This window comes from Gouania willdenowi, chromosome 3, assembly GCF_900634775.1.
Source record: "Gouania willdenowi chromosome 3, fGouWil2.1, whole genome shotgun sequence".
Classification (NCBI taxonomy): Eukaryota; Metazoa; Chordata; class Actinopteri; order Blenniiformes; family Gobiesocidae; genus Gouania; species Gouania willdenowi.
In genome coordinates, this window is record NC_041046.1 from 37084522 (window position 1) to 37109735 (window position 25214).

Genomic DNA, 25214 nt, shown 5'->3' on the forward strand with positions numbered 1-25214 from the left:
TTGATAATGTGGCCCTCGGGTCAATGATTCACCTTTTTGTGGCCCACACAGTGATAACAGTCGCCCATCTTTGATCTAAAATGTCAAAAAAAAAAAAAAAAAGAAAAATAGACAAAATATGGTTTTATATAATGTTGCAGTGAAAGGTTTTGATAGGGAGAGAGGAAGGTTATATGAAATCATTGGTAGGATGGTCTTTGCTGATGATGATGAATGATAAAACACACGCACTGTATCTACAACATGTGCTCCGTCTCAAATACAAACAAGCCTGTGAGCAGCTTCACACTCTTTAATTTCCTCATCCATCACCTACTCAGTGCTTTACTGTATGTTTCCTCTCAGGAGAACGGCAGCGCCCACCAGGCAGCACATGTTCAGCCTGTCCTGATGACAAGAAAACACAACATGACCCCGAACAACAGCCCTCAACACACTGGGTAGACCACATGTGTCCAACTCAAGGCCCGGGGGCCAAAACTGGCCCCAATTAAAGCATCCATTTCGGCCAGCAAGAAAAAGTAAAAATGACAGAGAAAACATTCATCATCGAGTAAAATTCATTTGTGGGTCTCACAGTTTTACAATGTTTATATCACATGACTGCTGTCATTTTCACAATTCACAAATTATGCAAAGATCTTTTTTAAAATTTGGAATTTTCTGACAAACAATTCCAAAAAATTCTCAATGTCCCGCCCTCAACAGCTCCACTTCCTCTACCAATAGCCACGCCTCTACTTTTCTGCACAGGGAACATAACAAGGTCGCATCGGGTCACATTGATATATGTCTATGGGTCAGATTAGAGCCAAAATCATATTTACTTGTTTGCTGTTGTGACGTGTGGCCTTGTTTCCGTGCACAGTTCACTTTGATTGACAGTCTCAAAAACAGGAAGTCAAAGCCTATTGGCTGGGCACACTCAGCGATCGTTCCATTTGTATAAGGGTCTATAGGACGAAGGAGGGACTTATATACATTAATGTATATGAATGACCACCAGCAGTAGATCATAGTAAAAGACTAGTTAGGTATTTTTTCTCATTTCAAAAGAATCATACATAAACATAGATTTCTCAATAACTCCAGATATCAGCTTTGAGAATTTATTTATTTTTGACCAGCTGTCCTCGACCCACTCAGTAAAGGTCTGCGACCCCCTTTTAGATCCTGACCCACCAGGTGAGAATGGCTGATCTAGAGCAGGAGTTCTAAACTGGTCAAACCCTGGGACCCACATTTTACCATAGTCATTTAATTGTGGCCCATGCCACTTTTTTTTAGTTTTTTGAAAAATAGCCGATGAAAACACACACACACACACACACACACACACACAAAGTATTATATAATATTTTTTTAAATTATAAATCTATAAATTTTCCTGTGCAACATGCAGTTCACAGCATGCCTATCAAAAAAAAAAAAAGGTTATTTCAAAATAAAAGGCAAATCCAACATGAGAGACATTAAGTGTTTATGTATTTTTGACCAGTATAGGTCCGCGACCCACCAGTTGAGAACGGCTGATCTAGAGAGCTTATAGCAGAAATCAAATGTGTTTCAAACTTCAACAACAGATTTTCTTCACTCTCACAATCTGACAGAATAAAAGTGATTTTTGAAAAAGTGTGAAGAACCTGCACGAGCCTGATGGAGCTACGTCACATGCTGTGGGTGTGTTGAGGAATCATCATCATCATCATCATCATCATCAGTAGTCTATGTACTAGGGCTCCTCAGAGCGGAGAGCAGCCGCACAATGCCGCACCTCTCCCTGCACCGGCCCGGCTGCCTCCTGAGGACCAGCCCGACAACTACCGACATGTTGTGAGAGCAAACAGAGCTTTGTCCGTGTGTCTGTAGACCTTTGGGTCATTCTGGGAGTCTTTTTTTTTTTTTTTAACCCCCCACAGAGCTGATCTTCGATCATGTGCGTCTGGACCCAGCTCCTCCGGTGAGTGGAATGATTAAGAAACTTACAAGTTCACCAAAAAGAGCTCCTTTTAAAACATTTATTAAGAGTAACGTTTCTAGCACTTCATCTACTTTTTTTTTTATTTTTTAGTTTTTTGGTCACAAGAAGTGCAATCTTTTTAATACAGTGATGTTCTCAATCACTTCTAAGTTTATCCTTTTTTTTTTTAAAGCTCCCTTAGGTAATTTGCGCACTTTTTTTAAAAAAAAAAAAATATATATATATATATATATATTGGAAATTAACTCATTGGCTTGCAATATTTTTTTTTTTTTTTGGATCGTGAATCTATTTTGATATCAATAATTTCTGGTGACCCTAAATATATATATTTTTCTTCTAGAATTAGTTTTTGATCATGTTTGTTATACTGTATTAGCAACAGGTTGTGCCACTATAGGTTAGATTTTTATACTGCATTTATGATGATTAACATTATTATGAACTAGATTTATATTTGACAAAGTGAAAGTGTGGACTACAGTTGTTTCAAATTGTGTGTCGTTTTAATTTGTAAAAGAATAATTTAAACATTTCAATAATATTTTTTTCATTTTTTATTTTAATTAATTACTAGACACTTTAGGCAACTTCATTTAAGATCCTGGCCCAAGGTTGAAAAACCTGCTTTAACATCTTGGTATACTTTCATGTTAATGGCCCGTCCCTTACTGCTATTATTTATTTATTTGGTCTCCAGACACTACAAAACAATATAGTGAATTATACCTTTGCATGTTGAAGCAGAGGAAGAACATGGCGTCATCAGTTAATGTATATGAAGCAATTAAGGGGAAAAGATAATTTTCCAACAGCCTCAAATCAATAAGTTACATGCCTTATATATAGATTTATACAAAATTCAATCTAAATATTGCACTAAAGAAAAGGCTGATCATTTTTTTTTTTTAGATCAAGGGATTGATGTGTCATCAAATTTTCAAAACTTACTTCAAGGCAAGGCAATTTTATTATTTGTATAGTGCATTTCATACACAAGGAATGTGCTCTACATGATCAAAAAGTGCAACAGAGAACAGTTTAAATCAATAAAAACATTCACAATATTCTATTTTTAGTACTCGTACAATCAATGCAATATACAGTATCAATATATATATTTCTCAGACTTTGAGTCTTTATTTCCATCAAGTTCACCTCATGTATACAGTAGCTGATAACATAAATTACCCTTTGTGCTCTTTAACAGAACATTGTTTTATGCATATTTTCTTTATAAATATTTAAAGTTTTATTTTAATTTTTTTTTACTATACTTTTAGGAAGGATTTTACTTGTAAAAAAACATTGTGTTTAGGCCTTGGTACAATGGTTTTCCTTTATAAGTAACTATTAAAAACACTTTCCAATCAACAGATCAGCATGTGTTTCAGCTAAAGCATCCGTAGCACCAGCAGCATCAATACTCTGTCAGGCTAAGATCAAATCCCTTGGGCCAGTTCAGGAATGTTTCAGAGTTCTCTTTGTCCTGATCTTTGGCCTGTTTGTCGTATTTAAAGCAATAAAAACATCAGGCCTTTGCAGCTGCTAAATTCCAGCTCAGATATTAAAAAAAAGCCCTTCAGTTGAAATCTCAAAGACTTAAATTCCCAAGCTCTTGGTCATGAGAGTGTGACGTTCCCCCTGGGAATGTAACGCTTCCAGATATTTGCTGTAAACACATGCACTGTTTTTCACTGTCTGTCCTTTTCTGCCATTCAACAGGTTCGTCTCCCTCTTTCTTCTTATTGTTTTCACCGCCTCCTCTTCCTCTCGACCTCAGTGGGTTCTCCAGCGGGTCCCTGTGGTCCTCCCTGAGGAGACGGAGACTCGTCCAGCCCCTCACTTCCTGTCTCCGGCCCGTTTAAATGTCAGTTCTGCCTGTGACCCAGAATGCCATAGGAAGGCGCCTCGACCCAGCTACTGGGACCTACGGCAGCTTCTAGCCTATGAGACTCTTCACTCCAATGGTCACCTCACTGAGACCGCCATCGGGATCTATGGCTACAACCCCAACTCTGACAGCTCAGCCCGTTCTTCCTCAGGTTCTGTCACGCATGCTGGGCGTGTCAGAAGAAAGCGACAGATTTTCGGCCACGACGGGCGCTTCAGCATTGCTGGTCAGACGTTTCTCCTGAAGTTTCCTTTCTCCGTGGCGGTCAAACTGTCCACAGGGTGCTCAGGTACTCTGGTGGGGGACCGCCATGTGCTCACAGCTGCTCATTGTGTTCATGATGGTAAAAACTACGTGAAAGGAGCCCAGAGGCTCCGGGTCGGCTTTCTAAAGCTCAAGCAACAAGATGCACATCATTCCTCTCTTTCATTTCCCTCCAACTTCACCAACAATGTTGAAGGATTCCGTTTTTCTTACACCCCACCGATCCATGACAAAATGAAGTTTCAGTGGATCAGAGCCAAGCGCACCCACGTCCCTAAAGGATGGATTAAAGGGAACGCCAATGACATAGGGATGGACTATGACTACGCTCTGCTGGAGCTCAAGAAACCCCACAAGCGCCGCCACATGAAGCTGGGCGTCAGTCCGTCAGCTCAGAGGCTGCCCAGCCGGAGGGTGCACTTCTCTGGGTTTGATAACGACAGATCTGGACAGCTCGTGTATCGCTTCTGTCCAGCTGGCGAGGAAACACCAGACCTGTTGTACCAACACTGCGACGCTCAACCTGGGGCCAGCGGCTCAGGGGTGTACGCCCGGATGTGGGATGGGCGGCGGCGGCGCTGGGAGCGTAAAGTGATAGGCGTGTTCTCTGGGCACCAATGGGTGGAGCGACAAGGAGCTCCTCAGGACTTCAACGTGGCTGTGAAAATCACACCTCTGAAATACGCTCAGATTTGCTACTGGATAAAAGGAAACTTTGTGGACTGCAGAGAGGGATGAAAGGAACGGAGGCCAAAGAGATGAACCCACAAAACAGAAGAAATGAAATCACTGCATTTGATCGACCTGAATATCTGAGACTTTGGGATTCATTTCACCTCGATTGCACTGATGTAAGATATGTACCTTAGTATTCCCAAATTCAGTCCCCTTAATACAGATGGTGAAAATGAACCAGTCAGGAAACCAGTTCACACTGTATAAGGTGACCATCACATCCTAAATTTGCTATTTTCACCAAGTTCCCAAATCCAAAGTTTAGTCTGTGGTTTTATGTGATATGTTTAACTGTTTATCTTCACAGTATACACTTTTTATTGAGCTATTACTAAAGATTGCACTGTTTAAATGTTTCTTTCTACTGAAAATGGTATTTGTGGATGAATGTAAAAGCCTTAAACCAAAGGTTTAAGCTACAACTTAACTGTAAGCCTTCTCTACTAATGCAGCCTGTTGCTTGTCAAGTAAATGCAGATATCATCATGGCTGCCAATGGATTCCTCACGTTTTTGGTCTTCAGTGTTGCATTGTGCCATCTGGTGGCCACAGAGAGTACTGCAGTTACTGACCATGCACATGACCAGTTTAGCTGGAGACTCTTTCAACTTGTGTTTTCTTTGTGCAGGACTCCATTAAAAACATATGAGCAACTGTGGTGCAATAGCTTCCAACTCTTTCTTCTATAGCCTGTATGTGTAGATCAGTGTCTCCTGGAGGACAATCCCAAATGCTGCACAACACGAGGTGAGGTGGTCAATTTAGAGCATGTGTCAAACTCTAGGCCCAGGGGTTCAAATGTGGCCCTTTTGAGCAGTGTTTCTCAAATGGGGGTACGCGATTGCACTACAGGGCGTACTTGAGAGAAAGTGGAAAATCAACAAATAAAGTGTCAGTCTTGGTCACGCCACAGGTGCCATGCTATAGAAATACCCATGTGGAGTCGCTTGAAAATGCTCAAAATTAAAATAGATTTTTGAATTTTCTTTAAAAAATTAAAACAATCTTAAACAACTGTATATCTAAACTTTCACTTTGTGAATCTAGCACAACTAAAATGCAGTAAAAATGTTTTATCTGACCTCAAACGTGATCAAAAAAAAAAAAAAAAAAAATCTTTGGAGTATCCAGAGATTCTTGATATCAAAATGAGGTCACGATCTAAAAAAAAAAGTTGTAAACCACTGCACTAAATATGGTTTCTTTCCACTTGTTTACAAAATTAGATTATTTAAAATGTGTATCACTCATTCACTCCATCATTACGCTCTATAGTATTCTGAGCAAAATGTAGTTGGACAAAGGGAGTACTTACTTAGATTCAGTAATACAACCCACAAAAACAGGAATTCAAAAAATTAGATTTCTGTGAAGAAATCACCATTTACTTTTCAGTTTTTGCAGAAACTTTACTTTACTTTCATCAGAAAAGAGACCCTTGGACCACTGGCCAACAGTCCAGTCCTTCTTTTTCCTATTTCTTTTCTGCAAAAACTGGTTTCATGAGCTGGAAGCCCAAATTATGTAAAAATAAACAAATAAATACTTGAAATCGTTTAAATTGTGGGCCCTGAATCTATAACCTATGAACGTTTGACTTTTTGAAAGGAATTATTTTTTGTTAAGAACGGTTCATGAACAAAAAATTCAACACAAAGACACACATCAACATTTTCCTCATTATAAATTTTATTTCAGGCGTCAAAAATAATATTTAGAAATGATGACGAGGGGGAAAGTGTAAAACAACGGGGAAAAAAAAGAAATGTGAGGACCAGCTTTGTGTGTCTCAAACTGTCCTCTGAATATGGCAACTCAAATGGCAGCTGTATTTTCACTGTTAATATGGACACTAGTGACGACAGGCACCAATTCCACTCTGATCCCATTAAATCAATTCCGGCAGGTCAAGTATACAAAAGAGCACCTCCCCATTTAAACGTTTACAAATGTCCAAATTTCAATTGTTTTCTTTCGCCGTCTCAATTACTTGCAAAGGCCTATTTTCTGTGGTGCTGAGAAAAGTGATTAAAAGTAATATATATATATTGAAAATAACACATTGTTTTTTTGAGTTACAGGCCATCTTTAAACAACAACATGCTGATTTTAAGTCAACAATACAATTCTGATGCACATTTGTGTTACATTCAACATAACATATCTGACTTTTGCACATTCATGGCACTTAGGTTGTAAATGAACAGACTAATATTTCTCGTCTCTATTAACACTCGATAAAACTGAGAATAGAAACTGGAAACAGCTTCTTTTTGCATCCTTGTTTAATTTAATACCTGACAGTTGAGCTGGCTAAAACTCATCTTTAATACTGCCTGACAAATGACTGTTAACTAAAGAGAAATATAACATCATACTTTGGTAATACAGAAACTGAATTTGAGCTGATGTGCAGTTTGTCCTCGAGCTGTCATCACCGTCTGATTTAGCGCATATGAGCGCGTCACCATTAAACACCCTCTGCTGTCAAACCAGTATGACAGCGTGATGAATATATCAAACTAGAGAGCCAGAAGAAAGTGTCGACATTGTGGTTGGTGAGAAGAAAAAGAAGAAAGAAGTCTAAAAAAAAAGAAATACACCAAAGAAAAAGTGACTGGTGGAAGTTTTCTGTGAATGTTTTGACTTTAGAGAAATATTCTAATTTTTAAAGTGGGCGTGTGCAGGAAACTTTACAATTTAATGGCATGGTGAGTAATAACAGGTGATATCCAGGCAGCTCAGGTGGAAAAACGCAGCAACAACCAATGTTTTAGTCAGTTGGAAACGACTCAATGTTTTCATAGCTTATCTTTGCAAGCAGCACCTACTCCCTATACCATTCATCTTCTCAATGACCTCAACAAATATAACACAAGCCTCATTAGCTGTCAAAGTGAAGTTTGAAATACTAGAGCGTTCACCAGAACAGCATTTACAAAAGGAATGGAATGGCTCCAGACCTGATATTCATCAATTTAATAGTTTATTTTATTAAATGATTCCCTAATTTCTTCAAGAAATAACTTATCAAGGGCTGAAATGTGTATATATATATATATATATATACATACACACATGCCAAGAACTGCTTTTAAAACCTTAAAAACAAGCTTGTTACAGTAAAGAGTCTTAAAGTCCAGTATTGGAGGGATGCAGTCCTGCATGTTTTTATGTCCCTTAGCTGCAAAATGAGGCTGGAGCAGGAAAGGATTAAATACATGTAAAACTGTGGCCCTCTAGGAATTTCAGACCCTTTGTTTTAAGAGGAATTGAAAAGGTTCTTCAAATGCATCCGACTCCAGTTTAAATTGAGACATTTGCTGAACAATAGAACTTTTGTAGATTGGCAGTTTCAGAATGTCAATTACTTGTGGCCCTTTGAAAGGAGCAATGTTTGAACAGTATGGTGACAGAACAGGCAACTCGAGGTGTAAAGGATAGTATTTGTACAAGTCAGTGGGTTCTAGGACCTCAAATGCATTTCCCCTGCTGTAACTTGTTGAAATTAGTTGTTAATATTCTAGAGAAGTTGGAAAATTTAAGAAACTGCTTTACATGATTTTTTATTGACACAGGAGAGGAAATATAATCGGGTGTGGTTCAAACAGCTCATTAAACCTTGCATTATTAGAGATTATCTCTATTTGAGCTTTTACATAGTCGTGTGGAGTAGATTATTGTCCTCTAACCCACTGGTTTTAAACTTGGTCATAGAGGGAGGCAGTCAAACAGGATTTAGATTAAATTTAGATGCCCGAGGGTGTTCATACAACTCAGGTTAATAGGAAAAGAGAGACAATGGAAGTCAATTCTAACACGAGTGTACAGTGAGACATTCAAACCCCTGTCACTTCAAAAGCTGCTCTAAAAATGTAGGAATCAAAATGGAAGCCGATTATTGGACAATCTAGAATCAGGATTTGAGGCACGGCATATTTTCCCTCTCCTGGTTTGACTGGGTGTCAGAGTTGGGCCCTCTGATTGGCCACTTGCACATAAAATATCTTTGGTAAAACTCATTCCCTGGCATTGTCCGTCAGTGCTGTCGCCAAGCAACGACACAACGTCATGCTAATGCCTTTAGCATGGTAATGCCCGCAGGAACTTGAAATAGTATACAAAATAAAACTTTTCTTTTAAATAGGTTTATATATAAACATTGCAATAAAAATAGAACCGTATCAAAACACAATTGTGGGCTCACAATCTGTCCCTTAACCTCCAGGTTTCCGACTTCCACCTCCAGAGTCCGTACGTGGAGGCTTCATGGAGATTTGATACCCAAACTGTTGGCGGGCAGGGGGTACGAGTAGGCTTTTCCCAGCACAATGCGGTCTCTGAGAAGTTTGAAAAGGACATAGTAGTTGCAGAAAAGAATGAGACCAAGGGAGAGGGTGTGGTTCCAGCGCTCGGAGCGCAAAAGTGAATATAGCTGGTACAAAACCACACTCGACTCAATCCAAATCAGCAAGTTGAGGATCCGCAACGGTTTGTGGAAGAGAAGCTGAAAAACCAAAGGAGACGAAGATCAGGAAACGACATCACAAAAGTGGACGAAGAGTAGGAATAATGGTCTAAAGTCGAGTGAATTGGCCTCATGTACGCACATCCTCACGTCTCAGAGTGACCTGTCATTTATCAGACAAAACGGAACCATGTCTCAGCAAAACCTCCGTCAAATGACAGGGCCTCAGGCTTCAAAATAAAAGTCATCAGACTCAATGGCCTCAGGACGTTAAACACGACAACATATTTTGAAGAAACCGGAAATACACATGACGTTGTTTAACTATGTATTTATTAATCAAACAATACGTTGATTTTATTTTTTTTAATAAACGGAAAGAACTGCTTTTTAACATACTTCATGTGTACTTCCAGTTCCTTCAAAATAAAACACCATGTAGTGTTTTACTGTATGTACATTGTTTATGTACAGTATATAGATGTATGTATACATGTACATAAATACTATGTATGTATGTACATGCATATATGTCTATGTATATATAAGTATATAATAAATTGGTTATACTGGTTAAAAGAGCAGTAGGATTAAATAAGTCAGACTTATTCTCCTTTGTTTGAAAGTGTAAAGTTTTATTAAAATGTTCTTTGTGTTTTTCACTTTTTTTGGAAATTAATTTGTTTTGTGACATTCCTTATATTTTATATGTATTGTTTTTGTTTTTACATGTTCAGAAATAAATCCAGATCTGCTCACATGTGTAGACCTGTAGTCTTTGTACACCAGCCTGATCTGTACCATGGGAAAGGACATTTTTTCAAAGATGGGGCAATTTTCTATATGAATTTGCCTAAAACTGTCTGAAAAGCTGTAATTTGTAAATTAAAAATAATAATACGCTATGATGAAACAAGCTTAGTCACAAAAAGCCTCAACACTATACATGTCTACATTCCTCATACTACGTTAACAGGGTATAGCGCTCTAAAACTGTATGATAGAGAACAGTTAGTGCTCGAGTTGAAGGGAGGACGAGGGTGGATGGTATCCCATCTGAAATAAAAACTGTCAAAATCAACCCCCTTTAAAGAGGCCACACCCTCTTTCCATCCCATGAGCCGTATTTATTAATGAATGTGCAAATATTACTATTTTAACTTTGGAAAGATTGCAATCGTTCCAACACTGAGTGAAAAACTGTGGGCGAGGAGGCACAAACCAATATGATGCAACAAATAATTTCTTTCTTTAAATGGACGTCAGTAAGCAGCGTATCAGTTGGGATAACTAACAGACATGGACAGGGGAACAGTTACATTTTAGTTCAGTCAAGACTCACAAATATCAGTCATTACTATGGATGGATGCGTTTCACATTTGAACACACATGGTTCCATACCTAGGAAACGGTATCAGCACTCAACGCCAGTACTAATCTTTGTGTTACTTATGTTTGGGTTTATGAGTTAATAATGTTAATTTGTTTCATATTAAATCCCCAACAATCTTCAATTTAACATTTATTTCTCAATATATAAACATATCCAGCTGTTTGTATTTAACATTGCATTTGTTTCACCACATAACTACAACTACGCAGTGTTTTTTTCTATTAAATAATACACAAATAAAAACCCAGCTCTATGTACTATTTACAAGAGGAAGTATTACAAACTAAAAATGAAAGGGAAGCTAACTTTGCTGTGAACTAAATTTACTGTTGACCTTCACTCCTTATGTGATTCTTTTTCAAGAACGCTAGAATGTCAACTTTGTTGATTAAGATCAAACTCGCTCCACATCCTCTCCGACAGTAACCTGGAAAACTGGCCCTGAAGGCGTCTCAGAGGCTTGAACAGCTTCAGCTACTGTATGTGTTTCACCTGCTGCTTCCTCAGGTTAAATGTTTTTACTCCGCTGACGTTACGTCACAAATATTGCAGACAGCGTAAATGACATCAGCCATGCTTGCGGAAACTGAAACTACTGAAGTCATTACGCTCGTGTGCGTTCAATGCTGTGTTCATGTCCGGCATGGAAAATCACCAACTCATCCACTTCCTCTGAACCACAAGGATGTGTTTAGGTACAGAATCATGGTACTGTTGGATTTTTCGTGAATGGGTGCTCAGTAGTACCCCAGAATGCAGCTGGTACCTAGAAAAGAACCATATTCGGTCCCCATCTCTAGTCATTACTTTTTATAAACTTATCATGGTCAGAGTTTATGTTTTTATCTCTTTCTAATTTTTTTTTTTTTAACAACTCGACGACTGAGTAAAGTTGGTATATTAGCCTTTAGTCCTGCTAAATATCAACCAGTCCAACACAAATAAAAGGCGATATCACCTTTACAGCACTTGATGCCTTCCAAAAATTGTCTTTTGTAAAGTCTAGTGCTGTTCACTCTCGATGATTACCAATTAGTGTGTGACAACACAAAGGACAGCAAGTGTAATATACAAACAATATGGTTCTAATAAACATAAGCTGTGTTTACGTCAGATAAGCAGTCACACTCATATTTTACAGGTAACATTGTAAACAAACCCAAAGCTGTTGTTTGTGTTTAAGGGTGTAAGAAAAAATTCATTCGCCAAAAAAAAAAAATCACAAAATTTCACAGCGCGATTATTGTATCGATCCAAAAAATGTCCAGATTGATTTTTAAAATCAATTTAATTGTGCTAACATGCATAGCACATAAACACCCGGTCACTAGGTGTCAGTGAACCACATTTAACCTTTTTAAACTACCTCAATACTCACTGCAGTTTAGCTTGGAAGTTGATTGCACTTTATTTTCATAAAACATATTGGACTTCTATATATGTACGTGGTTACTTTCTTCTTTTTAAGAATGTAATAACTTCACAGAATCAAAATCTGTTGTAGAAGCAAAAGTTACACTTTTTTAAAAAATGTATTTCGACAGTTTGATAAACAGCACTTATTTGTTTTAAATGGTACTTGAATTACTGTTAGTTACCATTTACTCACAAGTTTAAAAAATAAATAAATAAATTGTATTTCATACTATTTTGTACTTGTAAAGGTAATATTTGTAACTATTGATATTGCAATATATATCATATTGTTTAGTATCAGAATATATCATATAATGACATGCAAGTCATGACTCATATTGTCAGATTCATGGCAACGCACACTCCTATTTGTATTACACTGTCGGTATGTCACCCACTCTTTAAACATGTTACATATCATAAGAGAAGTACTCACATAAAACCTTGCATGGGAAACATCTGAAGGTAAAGCGACGTTATAAGAGCCCACTGCCTTATAGAGACATCGACTGTGTCGTACCAGCACCCCCTGAGGCCAAATGGTACTTTCTGACCACCTGTGAAACATCGGAGTTACACACGTTAGTTTCTACGAGTGTGTGTGTGTGGACGAATGTGCATCAGTGTGGAGAACTCACACATGCTGAGGTGCGTTACTGTAAGAGCCGTGCTCCAGCTTCTGCCAGCGGCCGAGATGAGCCGCTGAGCGATGGAGCAGATCGCAGTAGCTGGGAGGCAGAAGCTGACTCATCAGCATCACAAACGCATTGATCCACACCATGATCAGGTGCTCACATGACCAACGCATGTCGTAGTACTGGGTGCTCTAGAGAGGTAAAGTGGGAAGCCATGAATCGTGACAAACTAGAACTGAAATCTTAACAAAAAGAGGTTAAATTCAGGGAATATACAAACCTTAACAAAACACAGAGGCAAGAAGGCCACGTAATAAGCACTGAAAAGGGAGTTGAAAAGCACTTCCTTGATTCGCCGGTTAAAGTCACTCTTCAGCTCTTCCACCTCGGCTCGAATCACCTCTGGTGTGTGTGTGTGTGTGTGTGGCGGGCAGGTGTGGGTGGGCATGTGGGGAGGGCTGGAAAACTGCTCTTTGAGGTTCTCTCGCAGCAGATACAGAAAGTCTCGTGGTCGGAAGAAGGGGTTCTCTGCGAGGTCCGTCTGCTGGTGGTCGGAGGGATAATCACAGTCAGCTGGAGCTGATTGGCTCTTTCCTCCGTCCTGGTGGAAGCAGCAGAGCGGGACGTACACACCAAACCTGGCATGATTATAGGAAGAAAGAATAAATCAATCCTCTGCAGACTTTAGCACGTTTGAACATGTGGGACACATTAGGAAAGGGTGGGTGTGCGACTTCTTAACTCTGACATCAGAATGCAGGGAAACAAAAGCAGCCAAATGCTTACAAATAATCTGTTTTGTGGAACGGTTGGAATATTCATTTCATTTTTTGGATATGGTTTAGGAACTAAATCTAAATGTCATCAAAGTAAATCTATCTGTCATTGACAATGTCTGAAACTGAAAGGTTCAAAATCCAGCTGCAAACTTATGAATTGACACTCAACATAAAGAGACGAGTGTTTTCCAGATTTTAATGCAAACAGTTGCATGAATTCTTCGCTGTTCATTGAATAAAGGCCTGTTTAAAATTTGTGATTGTAGCAGCTTTAACTACTTTTGTGCAGGAGTAAAGAACAAAGTTTACAGCTGTGACAGTCTCAGTAGCAGGGTTGGGGTCAATGATAATTATAATTAAAATTGGAAAAACATGTTGCAGTTGTAATCGTAATTGAAATGTAAATATGTTCAAATAATTGTAATGGGCACGAACAGTCGATAAAAGCTGTCATTTATAACTGAATGAAATGCAAAACTGGGGAACCATGTGACAGTTCTAAGGATTACACATATGTAGTTAACAACTTTTAAAATATGTTCCATATCATGTTTACCTGTCAGTTCTATTGAGGATCATTTAAAAATAATCTGAAATCTAGGAGTACACAGACAGAAAAAAGGCTAAGACGCACACACCAAAAATAATAATACCAATATTTTCATTTATTAGAAAACCTAACAAGGTATCCAAGAAATGAAAAACTAATTAGATGATAGATTATATATTTTTAGTGTATTTTACAGTCGATTTAAGACATGGGCCAAAACTAACCCGTAATCGAAAGAGATGCTAACAGAAAGCTAACACAAGAGGAAGGTTACGTTTTACACGGTTATTTATTAAAGGCTCAATAATTGTAATTCATTGTAAATGACTTTCAGTAAATAAATAACAATAGTAATTGTAGAAAATGCAGGTCAACGTAATTGAGTTGTAATTGAACATGGATAATTGAAAATGTAATGAGGACTCACGGGTATCCCAGGAAGAGCAGGTTTAGCACTGAATGGTTTTTGCAGAGGTTGACGAGCGTCCAGCAGATCACCCAGCCACACAGCGTGAGCAGGCTGAGACGGGCTGCGATCAGAGCCACGTAGCGGAACGACGACCTCCCACTGCTCTGTGACACCTGGATGAGACCCACGAGGCAAAAAGTCACACACGGTCAGAGTGCACGTGGCTGCGCTCTAAAGGAACTACAGCTGAGTGAGCGTTTCATGATGCGTGCGTGCATTCACCTCTGAAACAATGGTCCAAACGAGCCTTCTGGCCAACATGACTGTAATGAAAATGGCCACGTGGTAGTCCATTAAATGAAAGTTCTGCAGGAATAAAAAGAAAAATACCAGGAGTTTTTATAATAAAAATATTGTTTTTAATGTTTAAAGTGGACTTTTTAGCGTATCAAACATAATGCATGAAAGAAAACAGATTTTTTTTTAAAATTAACAACTTAACAATTGCCTAGCACTAAAGATATTGTCCGAAATCAAATATTAAATATTTTTTCCTTTCTCTCCATTTTTAGGGTGCATTTCAGAACTAATTTAAATCTTCCAAGCATTTATGCAAACTTCCCATAATTTATTTTCTTCAGTATTCTATATTTGTATTCTACATCCAAAGGCACATTATTGAAAATATAATACAAAAACAAAAACAGAAACAAAATAAGAAAATCAAAACATAAGAAATTAAACTAGGTGCTAAAACAGGTCATATTCAATACATTAAAGATGTAATATTGCTTCTGCATTTGAGGAAAGGAATGAAATGTGTGCTTACGAGTGAGGTAGAGGCAGCCGGGTGGCTGTATGGATACCACCACACTGTCCTATAGATGTTGATGTACTGCACAAACAAGGCCACCAGCAAATAGAGAAAGAGCAGGAACTCAAAGAGCAGGCTGCTGTCTAACGGCAGCTCGGGAATCCTCGAGTGACGCACCGGCTCCGGAGTAATGAGGGCCGAGATCGGCGGGGCCGAGAGACCCACCGAGTTACTGCTCCTGAAAACACAGGCCTCTGATTACTGTGAGGCAGCGATGGTACCCACTGCAAAAAGCACTGAAACTATTCAGTTATAGCTTGGTTTTTAAGTTAGGGAGACCATATGTCTGGTGTCACGGTCTGAGTTCTGTAAACCTTGAATGTTTTTTTTTCTACATGTTTCTCATTATTTCAATGATGGAGAGATTTTAAGAAGACATTCATGAGATTTTTCAAGGACAGATTGTAATATTTCATAATAAAGGTGATTGACTTCAGTCATTTTTTAAAGTCTTTGTTATAAAGTGAGAAATTAATTTTTAAACTTTATTGACAATAACAGCTTATTTATCCATTATATTGTATTTTGCTGTAACAAGGTAGATTAAAAAAATGTAGAGTCATTTTCAAGTATGCCGAGGTCGGCCCAAGTGTCCTCTTTTTCTGAAACCAATATGGTCACCCTAGTTTAAGTACTAGTATTAAATGTTATTTAACTTCATAGAAAGACAATAAATTCTCCCATGAACAAAATGCATTTTTCAACTACATCACTACTTCTTATATATTTTTTGTATCATTTTTTTGTTTTAAATCAACTAGTTTTTGAAACGTCAGCACAGCATTAGAAATGCTTTAGATTGCTATTTGCTCAACTTTAATGAAAATATGATTTCTGCTTTGTGACATCACTCAGCATTCTGCCATTTTCAGGCGTTTGCCAACAACTGCATTGTTTATGATAAAGACCAAAACAAACCTTCAAGCAGCAATATCAAACCTTCTACATTTGTTTGTGAATAAATCATTTTAAATGTATTGATCTATAGGTCCTACACTATGTCTTTATCTGTTAAGATGCTATAGATGCCAGCAGCTTTAAAGGAGCATAGGGCAGGATCTAGAAATCAGACTCCATAGTGACACCACAGTGGTTAGTGTAACTGCAGCAATCAACCAAGACGCCACGGGGGCACATCAACTGTTTGTTTATCACCAGAACTAATACTGTGGATAGAGGATGGATACCCGACCAAACCCTGATGGGACCCGACTGGTCGGGTTCAGACAGATATTTAGAACTGGTGTTCAGGTTCGGTCACATAGTGTTGTTTACGTACAGCGTTCTTCCTTTCCTGCTGCAGCTGTTACAGCTGATGTAGAACCTGAAGAATGTAGCTTTAACTATAACAGTGAGAGCAGTGGTCCACGGTGCAATGGAACAGAGGACTGTTATAAAGGAATACATCGTTGAAATGTTCCTTTTCCTGCACAATAACATGAATGATCCTTATTTTTGATATGTGGATTATGTAAATAGATGCGATGGGTCTCTTGTGTGCACTGCGTCTGTTTGTTTCACTTTCGCTTGTTACAAACGCACTGATCTGATGTTGACATTAACAGTTGTTAATAATTAAATCGGTGCTTAGCACTAAAACAATGAGGTATTCACTATTGGGTTGGACTCGGACTGATCGGCACTCCAACTGTGACACGGTTATTTATTTACTCGCCGACCATGTGACTGTTTAATGCAAGACCTGTGCACATGCCTCTGCGTACATCTATGGAACAGTAGTTTAGTCCACCGTGCTTTTCTTCTTTCAGTCTCCAAGCAGTCTTCTTCTCATTCTTTTTTATTTCCGGTAATGGGCCGCCGCTCCAAGCCGTCAAGAACGCGCACCAGCATCATTTGACGTCACCATCAGAGTAATTTGACTTCACGTTCGCAGAACTGCGCGGGAAATACGCACCCAGAACAACAGTACAAAATGCATCACACAATCTTTTCAGGGCAATAGGTAGAAATGTGTGTGAGCTCATTCTCTTTGGTTTAAAATGCTTCATCGTCCATTAGCATTAAAAAAAATTAAAATACATTTTTATTTTTTCTCAAATCCTGCTCTATGCTCTTTTAAGTTTTGCTGGAGGAGTGCTGTACACCTGGAGCACATGCACACACGCACACGCACGAAACTGTGTGTGTGAGAAAAAACACTGCATTGCCCAGCTGCAGGACTGACAAAATATCTGTGTTTATCAACCGTTTGCTCCCATGGTGGTGCAAACTGCTCCGCTCTTTTATTAACCAACCTGTTTGCATGGGCGTTTTTCTCTCGCTTCCCCACCCGCCACCACCACCACCTCCTCCCCTCAAACCAAACTGTTACTCCAAAGTAAACACTGGGCAGAGACGTGTGCGCACCTGTTCCTGAGGCCTGTACCATTGCCGAGGTTTCCTCCGACCAGAGTCTGCAGGGATGGCAGAGCGGAGCGACTTAGCTGCTGTCTGCTGGGACCCCTGCGGCCTCCTGGCATGGTCGCCAGTTACCGTGGCGACCACGGAAGGCACCCACCAACCAAAATCCTCGGGGATTGCTCTCCTCCTTTTTAATAAGCAACCATATACAGCTGGGCCACTGTGGAGCCAAACAATGAGAAGAAAGAAAATGTAAACATGACAAAAGGGCAGAGAGGTTTATACTAGAAAAACAAAGGACAGAAAGATGCTAAAATGCCTAAAGCCTGAACAAAACTATCATAAAACTAAGTGTGTATGCTTTGAAGATTACTTTTGTGATTCATCACTGAATCCTTTTACTTCAATCATTTGTTGATGCTGTTCATTTTAGTTAGTCATATTGTTTTTAGGAGTTTAGAATAAATTAAATGTGCAAAAACTTTGAAATTATTATTTTAAATCAGTGTTTCCCAAACTTTATTGCCCCATGTACCCCTTAGTTCATGTTATATTAAATATGTAGACTTTTTATATCCACTGTATACAAAACAAAAGAAACATTTTAGGGTATTTCCTGGGTTAGGGCTAAAATAAAACTGATGGAACTATAGCTAGAAGGACACGGGTCCGGCAGTGCCAGAACTATAGTCAGGTTTGTTTGAGGTCCTGGTCTGGACCAATAGCAACAGCCAAAAAATAAACTGACTAATGTTTCTGTGTACCTCCTGAGAGGTGTTCAAGTACCCTTAGGTTACACGTACCCCAGTTTGAGAACCACTGCTTTAAATCAATGCAAGCACCAATCAAATTAGGCTGTAACCTAAACAAAACTGGTTTACAGTGATTTTCTAGTTCTTAACAACAGTCAAACCTTAGCTTTTACATAGCAACACTCCCCACTGTTGTCAAACCACAGCTCAATAATAGAATTATTAAGCCATCGCTGATGGGCTCCAACCTCAGCTTTTAAACATGCTCTACTGAATGGACTCACTGTAAAAACAATGGCCTGGAGGCGTTTGCGTATACAATCATTAAGAGTCAGTGAAAACTGACAAACAAGTCTCTACTGAGTCACTCCAAGCTGACATCATTCAACCTGTTAACGTACAGCAACATGTCCAACCAGGCTGTTAATACTGAAAACCAGCCATAACTGAGTCACATTAGCTACGTCCACATTGGATCGTTGGCGTAGTTGGGAATGAATGAGTGAAGGTGACAAACGGTGCAAAGAGATGACTCAGGTGATTAATAGGTGACGTCTCACCATGACACGGCACCAGTTTTACCTTGTGGTTAAAAAAAAAAAGCACAGAAATTATGACAAAGAGACAGAATAACTACAAGAATCTACAATTTGTTTGGGTGACTAAATAAAACACACCAAGTTTGTTTAATTGTCACTGACTGAACACACACAAACACAGCATTATTTACAGCAAGGGTAGCCATTATGTCTGTACAATTAGGTGTGTGTGTGGTACTTATGGTTCTATTGTTAGAAAATGGGAGAACAATCAAAATAATTCGTTGGAAAAGAACATCAAGAGGTAAGTTTCAACTGAATCAATGTCTGAATCATTACCATAAAACATAAAAAAAAAGAAATGGTTTAAAATGAATATGAATTGTAGTTAAACATAAATATATGTATATATATATATATATATATATACAGTATATATAATTTTTACACCAACAACTTTCTGATCATTTTCACTTCTAAAACAGTTCATATAACTTTTTATTCAGGGTTTAAAGCTTGTTCTGAAGCTTCCTTACGAGCTTGAAAGGTCAAATTAATGCATTGGTGAATTTTCTCTCTTAATAATGAAATGTTAACTTAACACACATATGATGAGAAAATATATAGGACTTAATACTAGAGATACCTGAATGAAGCAGTTCTGTATTTCTCCAAAAATAAAGAATTTAATGTACAGTTTGGTCAGCTTTACAATTAATTTTTTTTAAAACATTAAATTTAATATCAAAATTTTTTATATTAATTTTAATGAGTAACGAATAATTTCAACATTATTGTGCCTTAGTTTGCACTTCTACGTATACATAAAATACTAAATACGTAAGAAACCGACCATATCCAAGAAATAAGTGACAGATATCAGTTAAATTTCCTATGTTTTGTGAGCAATTTTTATTCAATTAAGGGAATTATTATGTCAAAATTTGAGGAAAATGTAAGTATTATGTAAGAATTTTGAGTTTCTTCAACTGTTTAGCATTAAAAATGACTGCAATCATGCGATATAAGCACAGGGAAAACATTAATGATTTTATTTATTAAATGATAAATATTATCTCTGTCATTTTTGCTTCCTGTGGGCCGAATTGGATGATCCAAAGGGCCGGCTTTAGCCCCCGGGCCATGAGTTTGTGGCTTAAAGTGTGAATGATTAAGGTATCATGATCAGGTTCACTGATCCAGATAACTGTCAATATCTGGCTAAGAAGATGTTTGATACTTAAGCTTTCAAAATGCTCTTTTTCATACTTAAATGTATCTTTAGTTGAGAGTGCTTGAAAATCATCCAAGTATTTTACACTCTTCCATCAGTCATTCAACAGTATGAGTTTTACTCCTGCATCTATAGACCAGAGTTTCTCAAATGGGGGGGAAGAGAAATTAACAAATGAAAGCATTAGAAATATGGGAGTTTGTCCTTATTTTTAGTTAAAACTGATAATCATACAAATGTTACCAGCAACTCACAAAATAAGAGAAAAACATACTGAATAATAAAAACAACAGACAAACAACAACAAAATGACACGCACGGAAAGAGAAAAATATGTACTATTACCAGCAACACACAAAACGACAACAAAGACACACTAAATGACATAAATACACAAGATCACTACAAAACACATCAAAACCACAGAGAAACATACAAAACGACATAATAAATAACACCAAAAACACACACACTGAGAGAGAATAGTTTAAATAATACCAAAAACACGAGAGAGAAAAAATACACTGAAGAGTAAAAAAGAACAAATAAACAACAACAAAATACACAAAATGACACCAACAAAACAAACAAAATGATGATAGAAATAATGTTGATTAGAAAATGAACTGAGGTCAGTCTTAGTCTAACATCAGGTGGGAGATGACAGGAAACATTAAAAACGATAGAAATAATTATACTCACAAAATGAAACTCTTTCAAATGTGTGTAATCACTCATTCATTCCATCATTATGTTATAGTTGTTTTTTCACAGTATTCTGAGTAAAATGTTGACGTCGGACAAAAGGGTACGAGGACTCAGAAATAAGAGAAAGGGGGTAATAGATAATAATAATCAGTAATTCAACTTAAGTACGTTTTAAAAAGGAGTAACTCAACCGTTACTGAGTAAATTATTTGTTTAAGTTTTAAAATGATCAACGGACATGGTGAAAATACAAAAAAAAAATAATGAAATGACCAGACAATCAAAGGCATCACATCATAGCTGACCAATCAGATTAAACATAATGCACGACATCAAAACAGCTTTGAATGATGATTATTTTATAATTTTTTTGGTTCAGGTTGTGGTTTTCTACCTATTATGTTGTTACCCACATGGCACAGTTTTAGAGTTCATAAATGTAGCTATACTTAAAGCCTGAGAATTTTACTATTTCTAATTGAATTTATTGGTGTTACAGTATTAAAATAATAATAATAATAGTACATTTTGACAAACCTTTTATTTTCTTCAGATGAATTTGCAGAAAATAAATTAACTTCCAATTGTGCAAGATTTCATCTCTTGCTTTTTAAGTTTATACATGAAATGTTTACTGTATTTAAGGGAACCATGGTAAGATTTATTACCAAAAATAAACATAAAGGTGAAAGTAACTAGTAACTTTAACATTGAGTACTATTTAATTGAGTTACTTTATTCTTGTACTTGTCTACAATTTCAATCAAGTGACAGTACTTCTACTCAGAGGTGAAAGTAATGGATTACAAGTATTCACGTCACTGTAATGAAGTTGCTTTAATGGGTACTTGTACTTTTTTGAGTAAATTTCTAAATCAGCAATTTTACTTGTACTTAAGTACATTTCAAAAGGAGTAAAGTAACTCATTACATTTCTACATCCAGACGTTACTGAGTAAATTATTATATTTTGTGATTTTTTGTTTGCTATTCTCTTCCTATGAAGGCATACTGAACACAACATTTATACATGAGATTTATTACAAAAAAAAGCTACTTTTTACTTGTACTTGGGTTTTTTTTTTTTTGTTTTTTTTTTAAATGTATGACTTACTTGTACTCGAGTACAATTCCAATCAAGTAACAGTACTTCTACTTATATCTGATATAGGATATATCAGTACTCTTTAATAGCAGTGTGACGATATCTCGAGACGGCGATATATGGCGACATTTTTTTCGCACGATCGATTACCAATATGCTTGCGCTAAGTATCAAATTATTATTTTTCAAAACCTTTTCTGATTTTTCACTAAAATGTGCAGGTACATCTTCACATAAATTTTGTCACTGTTTGTTGAAGGAACCAATATATTGTTTACTGGAATATTGCACTATAATGGTGTCACTGGTAAGAAAGACACTATTTTTTGTTCACAGAAAGCACTATTGGAGATACTTATTCATTTACATTGGTATGTTGACACTTATTTACAGAAATGTTGCACTAAAATAGTGTCACTGTTCATGGGACACTTTCAATTTATTCTCTTTCAGAGATATAAAATAAAAATGTTATTTTTTTCACTTAATCTGTTTTTTTTTTTTCTTATGTCATAGATCAGGGGTCACCAACCTTTCTGAAACTGTGAGCTACTTCATAGGTACTGCATGGTCCCAAGGGCTACCAATTAGAAAAGCACTTCTTAAATACTATATTTTCACAGTTTCACTTTCAATAGAGTCAAATAACAAGGAAGGCTAGCAGTAACTTAAAAGGTAGGAAATGTTGACACTTTATTTCTCCGAATGTATGCAATTGTTTCATTTTCATAAAAATTTATAGAAAATCCACCTAAAAATTTATAGAAAATCCACCTACATCTATGCACCAGATCCACAACACTTAAAAACATTTGTTACAATGTTTCAGTGAAAAACAACTTTTAAAGATCACTTTATCTGCAGTTTTTAACTTTACTAAGTAGTAACTACATCTCATATCATTTATATTTGTGAGTTTGAATCCTGGAAAATAAATCAAATTTTAGATGGAGCTCATTGGTGACTAGCTCCTGAAGGCCCCTCACATGGTCCATGTGGGCTACCTGGTGCCCACGGGCACCATGTTGGTGACCCCTGTCATAGATTATCGTAGATTGATTTCTGACCAATATATCGCTAATCGCAATATCTTCATATCGTGAGCTTTGTATCGTATCGTGAGGTACCCACCCCTACTCTTTAACACCTCTTGCTGTAAACTAAGCCAGTTAAAAATGATGTATGTTTATTGTTTGTTTGGGTGAGTGTGGCACAGCTACTGACTGATAAAAGATCAATAAATGAAGAAAGAGGTGAAATACTACATCAGTTTAACTCGGAGCTGCAGTGTTGACGTTAAAGCAGCGACTGAAGCTTCAGGTGAAAACAGGAACTTGATCAGAGCAAATGCACAGCCTGACAACAATGGAGGAGCAGCAGCAGAATGGTGCAACTCAGTGGAAGTGCAACGTGTTTCCACTTTCCAGCATTAAAACGAGCAGATGTGTGTGTGTGTGTGTGTGTGTGTGTGTGTTTTCTGCCTTCATTCACTGTGTAGAGGGAAGGACTTGCTAAGACTTGTACTGAAGCTGTGTGAGAGCTGACAGCTGGCACAGCTCAACATCACCGTTTAACAGCAGGCCTTTTAGAGGAACACTTGAAGCTTCGTTTTCACGGTTACGTTTTTCAACGCACAGCGAAGCCGCAGCTACTCACACAACGTGCAGCGGAGAGCCGAGCTGGACGAGGATGCATCAGTCAGTCGTGTGTTCGAGTCCCGACAGCAGCCAGCATTCTGCCCGCTTCCCACGTCCTCTATCGGCGACCGAAAATGTCGGAGCGACGGATTACCGGAACACCGGAGACTCGTAGGGTCGGTGGGCTGGAGCGTTACAGGTTTAATGGCTCTAACGGCTTCGGTACCGGAGAGTGTGGCTGCTGGCTTCCCTTCTCACAGACCGACGTGGCAAACCCGCACCGCCTATCCTCATGACGTCATCAACTTGCGACTACTTTTTAAAGCTGTGAAAGTATGGAGGAAGATTTGTACTATATATATTTCCCCACTGAACTAGATGGTCAGAACTTATTTACATTTCCCCTTGCGTCAAAGATTGTCTTGAAATGTATTGTTTATTTTTTGTTGTTTTTTTAAAATCTCTTCTTTTTTTTGTTCCAAATGAATGACATCTTGATTAATGCCATACCATGGTTTCACTTTTGATATGATTTTTATGCACAATATTTGTCAATAAAAAAAGAAAAAAAGTTTTAAATAAGAGATAGATTTTTCTTTATTATTAAAAAAAAACAAAAAAAAAAAAACATTTTCAATCAAAAAAGTTTGCATTTGAACATTTTTTTCTTTATATATTTATTTTAGATTTTTGATTGAAGTAAACTTTTTTTATTGAAAATGTTTTTTTTTTGTTGTTGAAGTGATTTTTCTTTTGATTGATTTAAAAAAAATGGAATAATGAAGATACAAATCATACATTGATAATTGTAAAATATACTGAATAACAAATACAATTTAAAAAACCCATTGTACTAAGCTTTAAAGTCACTGCTATTATCAAACTATTACAGATATGTACCACATACTGTAAGAATGGATTAAAATGTGCACTTCAAAATCAAATGTCCAACTAATTTCCCTATCCTTGTAAAAATGGTGAACATCTACTTTTAATTTTAAATAACAAATCCTTTTGTTATATAAAATAAAATAAAACAAAGGTGAACATTTGTCTCTCCGTACATAGACTTTCACAACTGGATTACGAGAAAGATTACAACTTTCCTTATTACTCAGAAGATAAAAATGCATTTGATCCAATTCTTGAAAAATAAAGTTAAGAGATGTGTGCACAAAATATTTCCAACATTGCCTCCCTTTTTAAATTAGCTAAAATTGTATGTAAAAATTATTTCAATTAATTAAAACTTCACTTTTGAAAAAAATATATACACAACATTAAAAGTACATTATCTGACTAGAACTTAAATGTTCATTCCCCTGCTCTGCTTATACTTACCTTTTACTAATATTCCCTATGACACATCTACAACTTGTCTGCACTACTGTTACATGTTCAGCAAAATGATAATAAAGCTTGATTTATTATCATTTCATTTAATAATGCATTACCAATTATATTAAAAGGTTTAAGATA

The 25214-nt window shown here is 37.2% G+C and overlaps 2 protein-coding genes across 2 annotated transcripts; one reads left to right on the forward strand and one right to left on the reverse strand.

The window, feature by feature from the left end:
- The first annotated feature begins 1705 nt into the window (after nt 1–1705).
- Nucleotides 1706–5529, forward strand: LOC114455936 (serine protease 23-like). The gene is made up of 2 exons (XM_028437282.1): nt 1706–1960; nt 3707–5529. Exons 1-2 carry the CDS (start codon nt 1935–1937, stop codon nt 4875–4877), a joined length of 1197 nt encoding a protein of 398 aa, XP_028293083.1. The 5' UTR covers nt 1706–1934; the 3' UTR covers nt 4878–5529.
- Nucleotides 5530–6541: 1012 nt separating this feature from the next.
- tmem39a (transmembrane protein 39A) lies at nt 6542–24023 on the reverse strand. The gene is made up of 9 exons (XM_028442348.1): nt 23755–24023; nt 17767–17980; nt 15355–15577; nt 14808–14891; nt 14544–14698; nt 13068–13425; nt 12791–12978; nt 12589–12709; nt 6542–9381 (listed from the first exon to the last, which is right to left on the reverse strand). The coding sequence occupies exons 2-9, from the start codon at nt 17877–17879 to the stop codon at nt 9142–9144; spliced, it is 1482 nt and encodes a 493-aa protein (XP_028298149.1). The 5' UTR covers nt 17880–17980; nt 23755–24023; the 3' UTR covers nt 6542–9141.
- Between the last annotated feature and the right edge of the window lie 1191 nt (nt 24024–25214).